The sequence below is a fragment of the Mustela nigripes genome, chromosome X (genome assembly GCF_022355385.1).
Source record: "Mustela nigripes isolate SB6536 chromosome X, MUSNIG.SB6536, whole genome shotgun sequence".
Classification (NCBI taxonomy): Eukaryota; Metazoa; Chordata; class Mammalia; order Carnivora; family Mustelidae; genus Mustela; species Mustela nigripes.
The window spans coordinates 92,543,226-92,557,456 of record NC_081575.1 but is presented as its reverse complement, the minus strand read 5'-3'; the positions used below and the strand labels follow the sequence as shown (position 1 = coordinate 92,557,456).

General features: G+C 35.1%; 1 protein-coding gene across 1 annotated transcript in view; it reads left to right on the top strand.

Annotated features, from left to right (window-relative positions):
* Nucleotides 1-14,231, top strand: part of CFAP47 (cilia and flagella associated protein 47) — a 531,154-nt gene that overhangs the window by 407,250 nt on the left and 109,673 nt on the right. The window contains exons 56-58 of the mRNA XM_059385274.1: nucleotides 654-762; nucleotides 4,680-4,784; nucleotides 8,152-8,308. Of these exons, the coding sequence (XP_059241257.1) occupies nucleotides 654-762; nucleotides 4,680-4,784; nucleotides 8,152-8,308 (371 nt within the window). The remainder of the gene's footprint in view (nucleotides 1-653; nucleotides 763-4,679; nucleotides 4,785-8,151; nucleotides 8,309-14,231) is intronic.

The following is a 14,231-nucleotide window of genomic DNA, read 5'->3' as shown; positions in this document are numbered from 1 at the left end:
ATAGTGAGTAAATATTTCTCCAAAAACAGTGTGGAATAACATTTGGTCTCAGAAGTAGAAAATCAAGGACTAATTTAGCAAAGTACCATCAGTGCATACATGATTATTCTTATTTTGAAACTCATACAAGTCATTTTATTAGTTTCCTAGATATGTCATAACAAATATCACACACTGGGTGGATTAAAACAACAGAAACATATTGTCTAACAGTTCCAGAGGCTAGAAATTTGAAGTCAGGGTTTCAGCAGGACCATGCTCCCTCTGAAACCAATAAGGGAGAATCCTTCCTTTCCTCTTGTGGCTTCTAGTGCTTACCAGCAATCCTTGGTATTCCTTGATTTAGAGGTGCATCTTTTCAGTCTCCTCCTCCATTGCCATATGTTCATCTTGTCATGTGTCTTCACATTATCTTATAAGAACACCAGTCATAACGGTTTAAGAGCCACTCTATTCCAGTATGATCACATCTTAGCAAGTTATATCTACACTGACCCTCTTTCCAAATAAGGTCACATTCTGAGATATTGGGAGTTAGAACTTAAATATATATTTTTGGGGTATGCAGTTCAACCCATGATAGTCATCAAGTTTATAAAATTATCATTGAACAAGTTTATGAACAAGTTTGCTTACTTCATTTTTCTTTCCAGGCATGCCACTCAGATCATTCCTTTAGTTAATCCTACACATGAGACCTTAGAATTGCAAGCAACAAACAGTAATCCTGAAAATTTTGTCTTGGATGTTAACAGATCATCAGTAAGTATATTTGGAAATCCAAGTAACCTGCCTCTATTAGAGCATTTTTCAATACTGATTTTGGAGTACACTGTGGGGTATTATCATTTGATTTATTAATAAGGTTTCAAATGCTTCAAATTTAAAAATAGAATTTATATACATACATATTTACCCCCATTTTAATTTATCAAAAAGGCAATATTGTGTTCATATAAATTTTTAAAATTCTATATGCCAGTGTCATACCACTGGACTCTCAGTAAACTGGCTGTGCTTTATTGCTGACCATTTTAGTAATCACATTTGGAAACCATTTTCCAGTAGTATGATACTGACTCAGCAATTTTTCTATGTTTCCAGGGTTCTGAGAGGCTAGTTCCTTCCAGCACTTGAGTTCCTGCCCATCACCTGTCCTCCACTTCCAAACAATGTGAACAGCTCTGACCCTCTCTCCTTTCTCTCCCCCATTTCTCACTCCTTGGTCCCCTAGCAGAGACTAGTACCAGTCAATGAGCCCAATCACTTATCTCCTCCCACAAGTAACAAAACAAGATCTGAAGGTTTAGCATCAATAGCTTTATTTCCAAGCATATGATACCAAATATGCCCAATGAATACCAAAACCATGTTTTCAGGTAAACTTCAAAATGATAATTTTTTTTTAAATATTCCATCCACCCATTTGACAGAGATCAGAAGTATACAGAGAGGCAGGCAGAGAGAGAGGAGGAAGCAGTCTCCTTGTGGAGCACAGAGCCCAATGTGGGGCTCGATCCCAGGACCCTGATATCATGACCTGAGCCAAAGGCAGAGGCTTTAACCCACTGAGCCACCCAGGCACCCCCAAAATGATAATTTTGATAGACTTTTTTCTTCGGAGGATCTCACAGTAAATCATGAAACTGTGTTAGATATAATATTTAAATAAAGGCTTTTACTATTTGCTACTTAGTGATTAAGAAATCTACAGCGTGATTTCATTTGTATCTTAATACCTATCTCTTATCAATGAGTGGTTGCCAATTTATAGTATCATGATATGAAATTAGTTCTTAACTGCCATGATATGTCAAATTAGGTATCACTAATCATTATATTGCTAAAATTGCATATATAGGTTATCTTAGAATAACTATACTAAAATGTACACACATGCTTGTATTACTTAACACTGTATTTTACATAAATTAAACAGAATATGGTGGTCAGGATATGGTTTATAAATACCTGAAATACCTCAATAGAAAGTGGTGCTTTTATATTATTTATATCACCACTTTTACAGAAGAATATGAACTGTGGTCTAAGAGAAAACAAATGTGGTATATTTCAGGTATCATTTTATATTACATAATGAAGAATATGGACTCTGCTTTAATATTTTAACCATGGTTTCTTGTCCATTCATTCCTTTATACATTTATCATACATACTTTTGAGCTCTGAGTATGCATTTAACTTGAATATTGGAAAACAACTCAAAAATAAATTTATAGATGAGAAAAATACTATTATATATTAGAGAACAAATAGGAGCACACATTAGTGATAATGATAATAAATGGAAAGACTATATATATATACACACACTCATACTTATATAATTTTATATATGTATACACACATACATGTATAATTTTATTCTTGGCTTTGTTGTATAGTGTTCATGTTTACATAGGTAAGGACTTTAAAATATTGATGTTTACTCATAAATCCTTCAAAAGTAAGCATAGACTGATTATCAAGGAAAATAATGATATAAAAAAAGTGCTTCCCATCGACTATATACTATGGAAAATTTCAAACAGATGCAGAAGTTGAAAGAATAGTATAGTGCACAAACTTACACCTTCTACCTTGGTTCTTATGTTCATGATTTGCTATATTTGTTTTCTTTCTCTTATATTTCTTACTGTTCAGTCTGAAGGTGAGTTATAGGCATCATGCTATTTCAACACTAAGTACTTCAGATTATATTTCATAATAGCATAATTAATCTCCCACATCATCTAGTATCCGTCCAAATTTAACTTTACTCAGCTGTTCCGATAATCTTCCTCTCTTCAGCTAAGATCCAGTGTAAACTCACATATTGGAATTGGCTATTATGATGACACTTGCTTGTAATTAAATGTTTGCAAGTTTCCAACAGATCCTATATTTAACATAGTATTTATATGCCATTACACTAAACCAGTACATTTGCTACAGATAAATTGCAACCAATAGTGTTTATCTTCCTTTCCTTGAAACCATGGGATTTTTCAGTGAATTTTAGGTGAAAATAAAGGAATTTTATTGAGTTACTGTTCGGCTATATACACTACCTCAATCTGCACCATATGCTTCTGACATATATTTAGGGAAGAGGAATTTGAGGCCAGAGAAGCTAAAATACTTAAACCACATGGTTAGTAAGTGGTGGAACTAGAATTAAAATCCAAGTTAATGTAGTAGTATGTCATTTTTCTAATAAAGCAGATGATTTCTTTATATCTATCTATCTATACAGAGAACTTTTTTCATATTTGCTAAATTGAAAGAATATATGAAATACAACTTTTTTTGCTAAGGTTGATATTAAAATTAATTTGTACTCCTTATTTATACATAAACTTAAGTGATTAACTCTCAGAGTGAGAGCCAGCCTGAGATAAAAATATTTGCTATAGAATAACCACACATATATAGAGTAAGGAGGTGACTGTTATAACAATAAACTGTGTTTGTATTCCATGGTCATTATCAGAGCATTATTATTAAACACTAAGTGCTACATTCTACAAGGATTCGAATGACACTACTGTATTGCAGTTTTATATTTTCAAAAGTTATTGTGAAAAATACAGTAGTGAAAAAAATTAACTTTTAAGACATATGCCTTTTCATTTTATCATTCTTTTTTTAAAAAAAGATTTTGTTTATTTATTTGACAGACAGAGATCACAAGTAGGCAGAGAGGCAGGTAGAGAGAGAGGAGGAAGCAGGCTCCCCGCTGAGCAGAGAGCCCGATGTGGGGCTCCATCCCAGCACCCTGGGATCATGACCTGAAGGCAGAGGCTTTAACCTACTGAGCCATCCAGGTGCCCCTCATTTTATCATTCTGTAAGAGCTGATTATATTATTCGCAGTATAGCATTTTGATGGAGTTGCTGGCTTCTTTCACAATCTCTAAAAAGGTAACCCATTCTAATACTGCTCAGACTCAAGTTATTCTAACAGGTCACACCTTGAGTGTGTGTGTGATCAGACAAAAAGGAACACTTCAATGTATACTAAAGAAACCTTCCTGGGGCGCCTGGGTGGCTCAGTGGGTTAAGCATCTTTCTTTGGCTTGGGTCATGGTCTCAGGGTCCTGGGATCGAGCCCTGCATTGGGCTCTCTGCTCAGCGGGGAGCCTGCTTGCCCTTCTCTTTCTCTGCTTGCCTCTGTGCCTACTTGTGATCTCTGTCTGTCAAATAAATAAATAAAATCTTAAAAAATAAAAAGAAACCTTCCTTACATCTATGCTTACAATCAGTTCATCTCTTTTGACATCATCAGGGCTAAAAGTTAGGTTCTCGGTGGTTTCACATGTATCTTGGGATTTATAAGCTATAGGTTCTTAAAAAAATATGCTTATTTCTGTTACTTGGGGTTCTTACTCAGCTTATATGGGGTTCTTACTCAGCTCTAAAGATTCATCCTGATTTCCTTTTACAAAGCGAGTAACTCCATGTGGTCATTGCCTGGAGGAAGAACATGGGGTAAACACTACTAAACACTGTTTACTGTGGCCATTATACCAGTCTTCACCAAGCAGACATACTAAGAATGGGTAGCACATACAAGGCAACACACTAATCACACAAAAATCAACCTGCCATATACCTAGCATGCAAAGATCCTGGCTCAAACAAAAGCATTGATTTTTTTTTCTCTCTGAATTTACATAGCTGACCGTCTCTCCTTACTCCATTAAAGAGGTATCAGTTCACTTTTTTCCTTCGGCTCTTGGAAGAACTGGTCATCAAGTTTCTATCACCTTCTGCTGTACTCAGGTATAATAGACTATTCTTGGACCAAGTCAAGTTCATTAAATTTCAGAATCAATAAATAAGGCTAATTCATTCACTTGACATATTTTGCAAGCAAAACAAGTTCATTGTAAATTGTTAATTAAATCAACTTTTGGAAACGCAGCATACATTGTGCATGTGGAGGCATCTAAAGAAGGCATCTTTAAATCCTTAGATTACTTGAGTGAAGGTGAACATACAACCAGATTTAAAATATAGGTATTTTAATGGAAATGCCATTTTGTTAGCATTTATGTTAATTTCCTGACTTAATGTTTATTCATATTTTCATGAACTTAAATATGAAACTGTAGAAAATGTGATCTTACAAATACTGTATTATTCTTTCATAGTATTTTATCTGTACAGTGTTACTGATTAATAATAATTTTTTTAAAGCAATAATAGTTAAGGGGCAACTGGGTGACTCAGTTAAGCATCCAACTCTTGGTTTTGGCTCAGGTCATGATCTCAGGGTCCTAAGACCAGGCCCCACATTGGGCTCCACACTCTGCACAGAGTCTGCTTGAGATTCTCTCCCTTTGCCCCTCATCCTGTTCACACACGCTCTCTGCCAAATAAATAACTTTTAAAAAATAAACAAAAATAATAATAATTAATAATTTTTTAAGCATCTCTAAACTTGCTACATGCCATTCTAAGAATTTTATCAACTCATTCTCACCACAGTCCTGTGGAAGAACTATCAATTCATTTTATGAATCAGGAAACGGACACAAGGAAATTAAGGTCAGGCAGCTAGTAAGAGGTTTAACTTGGACCTGAACCCAGGACATGTGACTTCAGCCTGTCTTCTTGACTGTTTTTTGCAGCTACCTACAGACTATTATAACTCTCTTACCGCCGATGAAAATTTTACATAACTTTTGACAATTATTATTACTTTTTATTTCTTCAAGTGTTATGAGGAGGAATGTAAATGGAGATATGTGCTTTAAATCCTACAGGACACCCATGAGCTTACAAAACATGCCACCTGAGAGGCAATGGAATCAAATATAATATAGGGGACCCCATGTCAGTACGAGACCTGTGGGTGACTGGAATATCCTCCTTTCCAAGAAAATGTGTAATTTGCCTTCAGAAGAAAAAATCTGAGGCTATTAAATTTCTTACATGATGACTGACTTTTACATAAACTGAAGCAATGTTCTGGAAGTATGCTTGATTCTCATAAATATTAAAAATAAAAACAATGATCTTTTTCATACAGAAGAAGGAAAGTATAGTAGAGATTATTTCTTCTACAAAAATACTTTTAATAAGGCAGAAATATTTTTTAAAACATTTATTTATATATTTTAGAGAGAGAGAGAGCATGCAAGCAGGGGTGGGGACAGAGGGAGACTGAGAGAATCTCAAGCAGACTCCTCACTGAGTGCGAAGCCCACTATGGGGCTCCACTGGGGTCCTCACAGCACTGAGATCATGACCTGAGCTGAAGTCAAGAGTTGGAGGCTTAACTGACTGAGACACCCAGGCACCGTGGAATTGGATATTTAAAGGTTGTGCTGTGTCTTCTTTCAAAAATGTTTGAGATAAATATGGGCGAAAACATTATTATTTTTTTTTTTTTTTAGTGCACATGATTGTTTGGATACTTTTTTTAATTCCCCTCTCTGAACCCAGGGATAATTTAAGCAATGCCAGGGCAGTTGTTGGATACTAGTGTTCAATAATAGTGGGATGTGGTTTAATTTAGAAGCTCCAATATTCCAGGCCACTTGGTGAAACCTGAAAACATGGCCTTCTTGTTTTTGTAGTTCAGCTCATTCCCAGTGGCTTAAAGTAACTTCATTGCTGTCATCCAGGATTGATTTTTATTAAGTAGCCAAAATAAGTAATTAATGTAAAAAAAAGTTGTGAATATAATTGAACCCTGTTGCTTGATTCTGGTCATTCTATTGTGTGGAGACAGGACATTGTAAGTGAAAATATATTGCACTTGTATTCTGCTAGTAGAATCTCTAACTAAAAGAAGTGCAGGCATTTGAAGATACGTACAGATAAAATTTACCTTTAATCCTTCCTATGCAGAGACAGCATTTTATGGGTTTACTGTCACCAACTGTCCTAGTTTGAAACAGTCTTAAATGTTTCCCTTTTTATTGGAGGCTTGGACACATCTATGTAGTTTAAGAAATTATAAACTAGGTTATTGTTTGTTGGTTTTCATTTTGTGACCTCTTTATTCATCTGGAACGTTAGCAAAGTATTCAGTGCAGAACAGAATCACAGTCTGTTGTGCTCTCAGGACTTTTATTCTAAATGAACACAAAGGAAACATTTTCAAACACTGTTCAGCAGGTTTATGAAACCCAGATAAGAACAACAGCTACATTCAATCTCCTTCATGTAATTTTTGAGCCATTCTTCCTTGTCATGTCATAACAGAACATACACTGTCCTAGGCAGTAGGGATAAATACTGTGGCGTGCAGGTATGCATGCTTCCTTTTTTTTTTTTTTTTAAAGATTTTTTTTATTTATTTATTTGACACAGAGAGAGAGTTCACAAGTAGGCAGAGAAGCAGGCAGAGAGAGAGGGAAGCAGGCTCCCCGCTGAGCAGAGCCCGATGCAGGACTCAATCCCAGGACCCTGAGATCATGACCTGAGCCGAAGGCAGAGGCTTTAACCCACTGAGCCACCCAGGCACCCCTGCATACTTCCTTTTAATGGGACTTCAATCTGTGCCTCACCATCTCATCCTTCATGTGATATCCATCTGAATTTCATTTGAAAATCACTCTAGGATTTTGGAAACTTCATGCAGTGTTTACTTTCCAGTTTTCTAGACAAACTGATTTTTTTTAAAAAACCCTGAGCATAAATACAAGGTTTACATTAGGATTTCTCTTTGATATTACTATAAGTAACCTCTTATGCATAGAAAGGTGTTCCATAGTTGAGTATTAATAATCTTTTGCCCTCTTTTTTTAGTGCAGAAATACATTGAATATTCAATAAAATCAAAAGGAATTTGGAAAAGAAAAAATATATAATGATGCAGATTAAATATTAACAACAAAGTTTTTTTTTTAATATAAGGATTCATTTATTTATTTTAGAGAGCACATGAGCAGGGGGGAGGGGCAAAGAGAAAGAGAGAAGCAAACTCTCCACTGAGTGGAGCCCAACATGGGACTCCATCTGAAGACCCTGAGTTCACAACCTGAGCTGAAATCAAGAGTCAACTGACTGAGCCACCCAGGCACCCTGCAATATTGCTTATCTACCAAGGTTTTTATGCATATTACATTTATTAAGTGTTGCAAATAAAATGTATGTAATTAGGATATATATGTCATGCATGTTTATCTTTAAACAGTTTAAAGAATGGATATTCTACCTCTCTGGAGTAGGACTGTTCCCCCAGCCTATAGACGTAGAAAAAGTAACTACATACCTCCGTCTTCATTCATCTATTGTTATACCTTTCCAAAATCCCACCAAAGAAGATGTTTTGGTCAATATTATACTAACAAGTAAGTTGGATTTTTTAAAAATATATTTTACATATGTTATTTTGTAATCAGTCAAACTTATTTTATCACAAAATCCAACCATATTAGCGGTAATGGACAATTTAGAGATCCATTAGCTATTTCAATAGCATTACTTTATAAAAGAGAAAACAAGGTATGAAAGATGAAATATCTTGGCTGAAATCACAACTTATAAATGGTGGATCTAGAATCAGAAATTAGAAATCTATGTACCAAGTCAAGTTCTTCCAATTTATCTGTAAAGCCAAATATGTAAGGTAGTAGATTTGTAAGATTCTTATGACATGACCCAAATATGCCAATGCTTATTCCTTCAAAGTTTTTAGGAATTCTAGTATTCTGGTTCTTTTTTATTAAGTTTTAATTCTCTTACAGCTAACATACAGTGTTGTATTGGTTTCAGGTGTACAATATAGCAATTTAATAATTTCATACATCACCCAGTATCATCATCATATAAACATAGGGGTGCACGTGTATCCCTTTGAATGTGTTTTTGTATATTTTTTAAAGATTTTATTTATTTATTTATTTAGTCAGAGGGAGAAAGAGAGTGCTAGCACAAGCAGGCAAAGTAGCAGGCAGAGGCAGAGAGAGAAGCAGGCTCCCCACTGAGCAAGGATCCCGACAGGGGACTCGATCCCAGGATCCTGGGATCATGACCTAAGCCAAAGGCAGTGGCTTAACCAACTGAGCCACCCAGGCATCCCAGTATTTTTGTATTTTTGTGGTAAACACCCAGTCGTGTGATTACTGGATAGTAGGGTACTTCTAATTTTAGCTTTATGATTAACATTCATACTGTTATCCACAGTGGATGCACCCTCTTTTCTTCATAAATAACATATTTGGATTAAATTTCAGTTGTAAAAAACTTGGGTTTTTTTTTTCATGTAATATTGAAGATACATGTTTTTAAATTAGATTATGTGGGGTTTCTGATCACTTTTTATTAAAAGACCAAATAACGAAAGTCTGAAAATCAACTCATTACAAGTTTTCTGAAACACATTTTAAATCTAATATTAGACATTACTAATTTTATCTTTTCAAATGTTATTACTACATCTACTAAAACTACTACTACTACTACCACCACAATTCATTGTATATAGCTCAATTGTTGGGCCAGAAGAAATGCATGCATGTTAAGGTTTTTGATATAAATAACCAACTTGCTCTCCAGGATGGTTACACTATTGCAATTTGTGCTGCTCTCAAGAGTATATTACAGACAGTACTTCTGCCTATAAACTCTGACCAGTACCATTCTCCATAATCTTCATCATCTGATGGAGGCAAAATCGTATTTTATCATGATTGCAAATGACTGTTTTTTTTGATTAATGCTGATACCGAACGCTGTCATTTACCTGTTGATATTTTCATCTTTCCTAATCGTCTCCTCCTGCTCTTAGTATGAAATAATTAAGTAAAAATTAAGAATATAACGTCATCTATTGTATAATTCCCTTGTGAAAACTTCGGTGGTGATGAGAGACATGCCAGTATTTACTAAAAGTTGATTGTAGACTCAAGGAAGTCAGCATTTTAATATGGAAAAGATGTGAGCATATGTAGAGTCAGAAAGACGCAGGCAGGGTTGAGCGGAAGTTAAAGCTGTAAAGGAGTTGGGGCTTAACTGATGGGTAAGGCTCTGGGAGGACTAAGCTCAGGCTTCAGGTGAAGGAGGGACATTTCTCCCTCTGGACAGGTAGAGATAGGATAAAACAAATGTGACTGTAGATAAATTGTTAGGTCTCAGAGGCACTTGGGAATTAAGTGCATTTTTGCTTGTGTTTTTATCTGCTGGGAAAAGGGGATAGAGTAAGAGATTTGATGAGTGGCCCAGTGGTTTGAAATAATTGTTGGAGAGAATGGAGGATGGAGCTGACAGAATAAAAATATGAAACGTATTGTATTTGGTTGGGATTGGAAACCACAAATTTAGAGAGGCACCAAGAAAATATGTGTTTGTGAAGTTTGTACCACTTCCGGGGCTCAGAATTTCTGGTATGGGAACAGCACACAAGGCTGATAAATAGATCTGTTCAAGGAATAGAATTTTCAAGGCACTTGCAGCCAGATCACTCCTTAACTATGATAATGTTATAAAAACATATTGGATCGAGATTATTAACATTAGAAATAAATTATGAAGTAATTTGTGGCTTCTTGATTTTCTTTAATTGGTCTAAAATGCTCTTGCTATGTAACAGGAAAAAACAGTAAGCTTGACAATGAAAGATTTATTAGTCTTTCATATTTTAAAACAGTCTCTTTTAAGTAAACTCCTTCTCTCTTGAGTAAAAGTTCAGACCCTCAGGTTCTCCCCCTGCCTTCAACCTGAGGAGAAAGAAGACAACAGCCTCTGTTATCTTCTTTTCCTTCACTTTCTCCTTTTCCTTTATGAAAATACTTCTCTTTTCCTTTTCTTGTTAATGAAGTTTCTCTTTTTCTCTCTGTCATAACCTCCTCCCTCTTTCTTTTGTGGGTTCAGTTTTTTCTAGCTACCATGTTCTTCTCTTCTTGCATTCGTATTCCTTGGTGGGTGGGCCTCAACATTTGGCCTGAATTGTTGAAGGGCCATAAGGAAGTGTGACTAACAAAAGACAAAAAAATTCAACCCGTATGCCAAATATACTTATTTTAAAAGGTACAAAATTAATAGCTTCTTATTTAAATATTTACAAATGTCTTAAAATTACTTCATGATATACAATCCCTTGCTATCTTTCAAAAGATGTCGGTGTTTCTGTAGATACTACACAATTCACAGAATTCCCTTAGGGATGTTGATAGCAAGACTTCATAATACAGCGCCAAGCTGGTGGTCGCTCAGTGAGAGAGGTCTCACAGTATTTCAGATCCTGCATTCCTGATTTTTCTTTCGATAGACAGATGGATAGATAAGATATATATATGAAAAGATAGCTTTCAAAATGTGCTATTTTTCCAAGAAGGCAACATTTTTAGAATTGCAGACTCATTCTCAAACTTTTATATTGCCAGTTCTCTAATGTCTTTTCTTTTGCTGATATATAGCTGTTTCTATTTTAATCACTTATCTCAGAAATGTTGCCCTTTGACATTTTCAAGGATCTTTTAATTCTATTTAATTAAATTCATTAATTCTATTGTATGTTGTCTCTTAGTTTTTTCAGTTGAACATTACACAAGGCAAAGTATTGAAAAGATTGTATTTCAAGGGTCTGTTCATATCTTAATTCATGCCACCTTTAAATGATAAAAGAGGTAGATGACTAGAGAGGAGATGGCCTAAATGCTCAGAGAATGGTCAAGACTTCTCCGAAGGAGACCATTAATGAGTCCCATGAGGAGCAGGATGCTACACAAAACCTTCAGATAGCCTGGGAAACTTGCGTTCGTTGTACACTCACTTGGTACCACGTTTGAACTCTGTAAATGTGACTATACTCAAATCTTTTAAAAAAAAAACTCTGAGAGGCTTCTCAGATGTGGAATCTGAGGCTTAGAATTTTCTCAAAACCATAGAGTGAGTTAGTGATGGAACATTGTCTTGAACTCATCACATCCAGCTGTCTTCTCCAAGGCCACCTAACTGACATTCTAACTTGTTTGCTTACAGATGGTGCTTATAAATCCCCATACCGATAAGGCTCTAAAGAATGGGGCTTGCCTCTCTGCTTGCTTCCTGCCCTAAGATCTCAGGGAAAGAGACCTCCCTTTCTCCAATCAAAGGACCTCAGGAAATACCTCTGACTCCCATTCCTTTTGCATTTTCTCAGCTCTTCAGGTCCCTCCTTTCTTTTTTGACTCTGCCATCAAACCCTGGCTCTGCCTCCTCAACACATGCTTGGATTTCTTGTCTTGACCTCCTTGTTCAGCCTGGACATGTACCCTTGTTCAGTGACTGCTATCAATGGACTCAGTTCCCCCAGTCCTCTCTTTTCAGTAATTATGCTGTCCCCCCGAATCCCTGCTCTCAAATTTTCTACTCAGCCAGAAATAAAGATGGAAAAAGGAAAGGTATCCAGGAACTGATCTGAGTCAAAATGTTCGAAATTAGGACCTGATGAATTTAGGAACTTAAGGACACATCTCCATTATATATATATATGTGTGTGCCCTTGCTCATCTACCCACAGTCCAAACCTGCTAATCTGTGCTCAGTAATGGCGGAGGTTACATTAACTCATAGCTTTATTCTTAACTAAATGAGTGTTTCAAAGTTGGCATATTTGTTGGTAGAGCAGGAATTTAATCTTTAGTCACTATTATGTGTATTGACATTCTGTTTTATGCTGAAAACTGTCATACACACATTTCAAAATGACTATATCTGCAATATACATACACACATACATGTATACATTATATTCTGATCTCATGTGATATTCTGTTTGTGAAATCTCACTATGGGTTTTATACCTAAAAGTTACATATAAGAATGAAGCACTAACTAATGCATGTGAAGTAACAGTTTTCATTTATTTTGTACTAAAATAGCTATATTCTTGAGATTATTCACTCTCTCTACTGAATTCAAATTTAAATGCAGTATTAGTGATTTGATTCAAATGTATAAGTGTAAGTGGATTCTTTTCCAGACATTAATAGTTTTATTGAAGTACAAAACAAAATAACATAGGGATAAAAGTGTACCTACCAATTATCACATTAGTTTTACAAATTTCAGCTTCCATTTTTGAAGGTTGATTGATGTAAACAAAGTACTGTGTTGAGTTGTTGTTGACTCAAGGTTAATTATGACCATCATGTTCACCAGCAGTAAAGGAATAAAGCACACAATGTAGCATAGTTATGACCTGTTAATGATACAGGATGGGGAGAGGCAATGTCTAGTGCATTTGATTTGACATGTTAGAATTAGTTTATGAAAATCTTGTCCCTGGAGGCCCTCTTATCTAACGTACCTCCAGAGTGGAATACATATTTATGTTCAATATGTAGTGATCATTGTATATTGCCAATCAGAGTATGCATAGCTTTATGTATACATAAAAAGAGAGAGAAATAGGTATAAGAAAAACTCCCACACTCTCAAATTCTCTCCCTAAGTAAGACAATGTACTAAGTATTTCAATCAATAAATAAATATTATTGGGAAACGTGAGATTGGTGGGCAGTTGGAGTGTCAGATATGCAGCAATCTCTTCATACCTTGGTTTAATTGGATTGTTTTAGTTTGCTTTGCTTGTAGCAAATAACTAATGGTTTTTTTGTATGGAAAGTTAGATACAAAATTATTGTTGTAGCTGCTTAGCAGAAAAGTAATATGAGATTCAACTTGCTTATAATTAATTTTTTGTTTTTTTACTTTAGACACTTTTTAGGAGACTTGATATTTACAACTCCTTTTTTCTTGTTTAGTAGATCTTAAAAGGCAGTAACTAATTGGGAACTTACCAAATTTATATTCCCAGGTCCACACTAGGTTATTCTGATTCATTATGTCTGGGGTAAGACCCTACCAGCATAATTTATTCCAGTATAGTTTGTTACAAGACTATACTTTCAGAAGCATTGCTCTTTACACAAAGGTCTCAAAATATATTTTAAAATCATATACCTCAATTAATAAATATTTCTCAAATACACTTCAATGTGCATATATTTACTTATGAAATATATACATGTAGCATTATCATCTCATATACTTAATGTCAATAGAGCTTATTTCCTTTTCATAGAGAATTAAGTACAATTTATGTTTTTTTAATGCCCCAATAGTTCCTTTTACACAAATTCCATTTTCTTTTTTCTTTTTCTTTTTTTTAATATCTTAATTTTATTTTATTGTTTCAATGTTTCAAGATTCATTGTTTATGCACCACACCCAGTGCTTCATGCAATACATGCCCTCCTTGATACCCACCACCAGGCTCACCCAACCCCC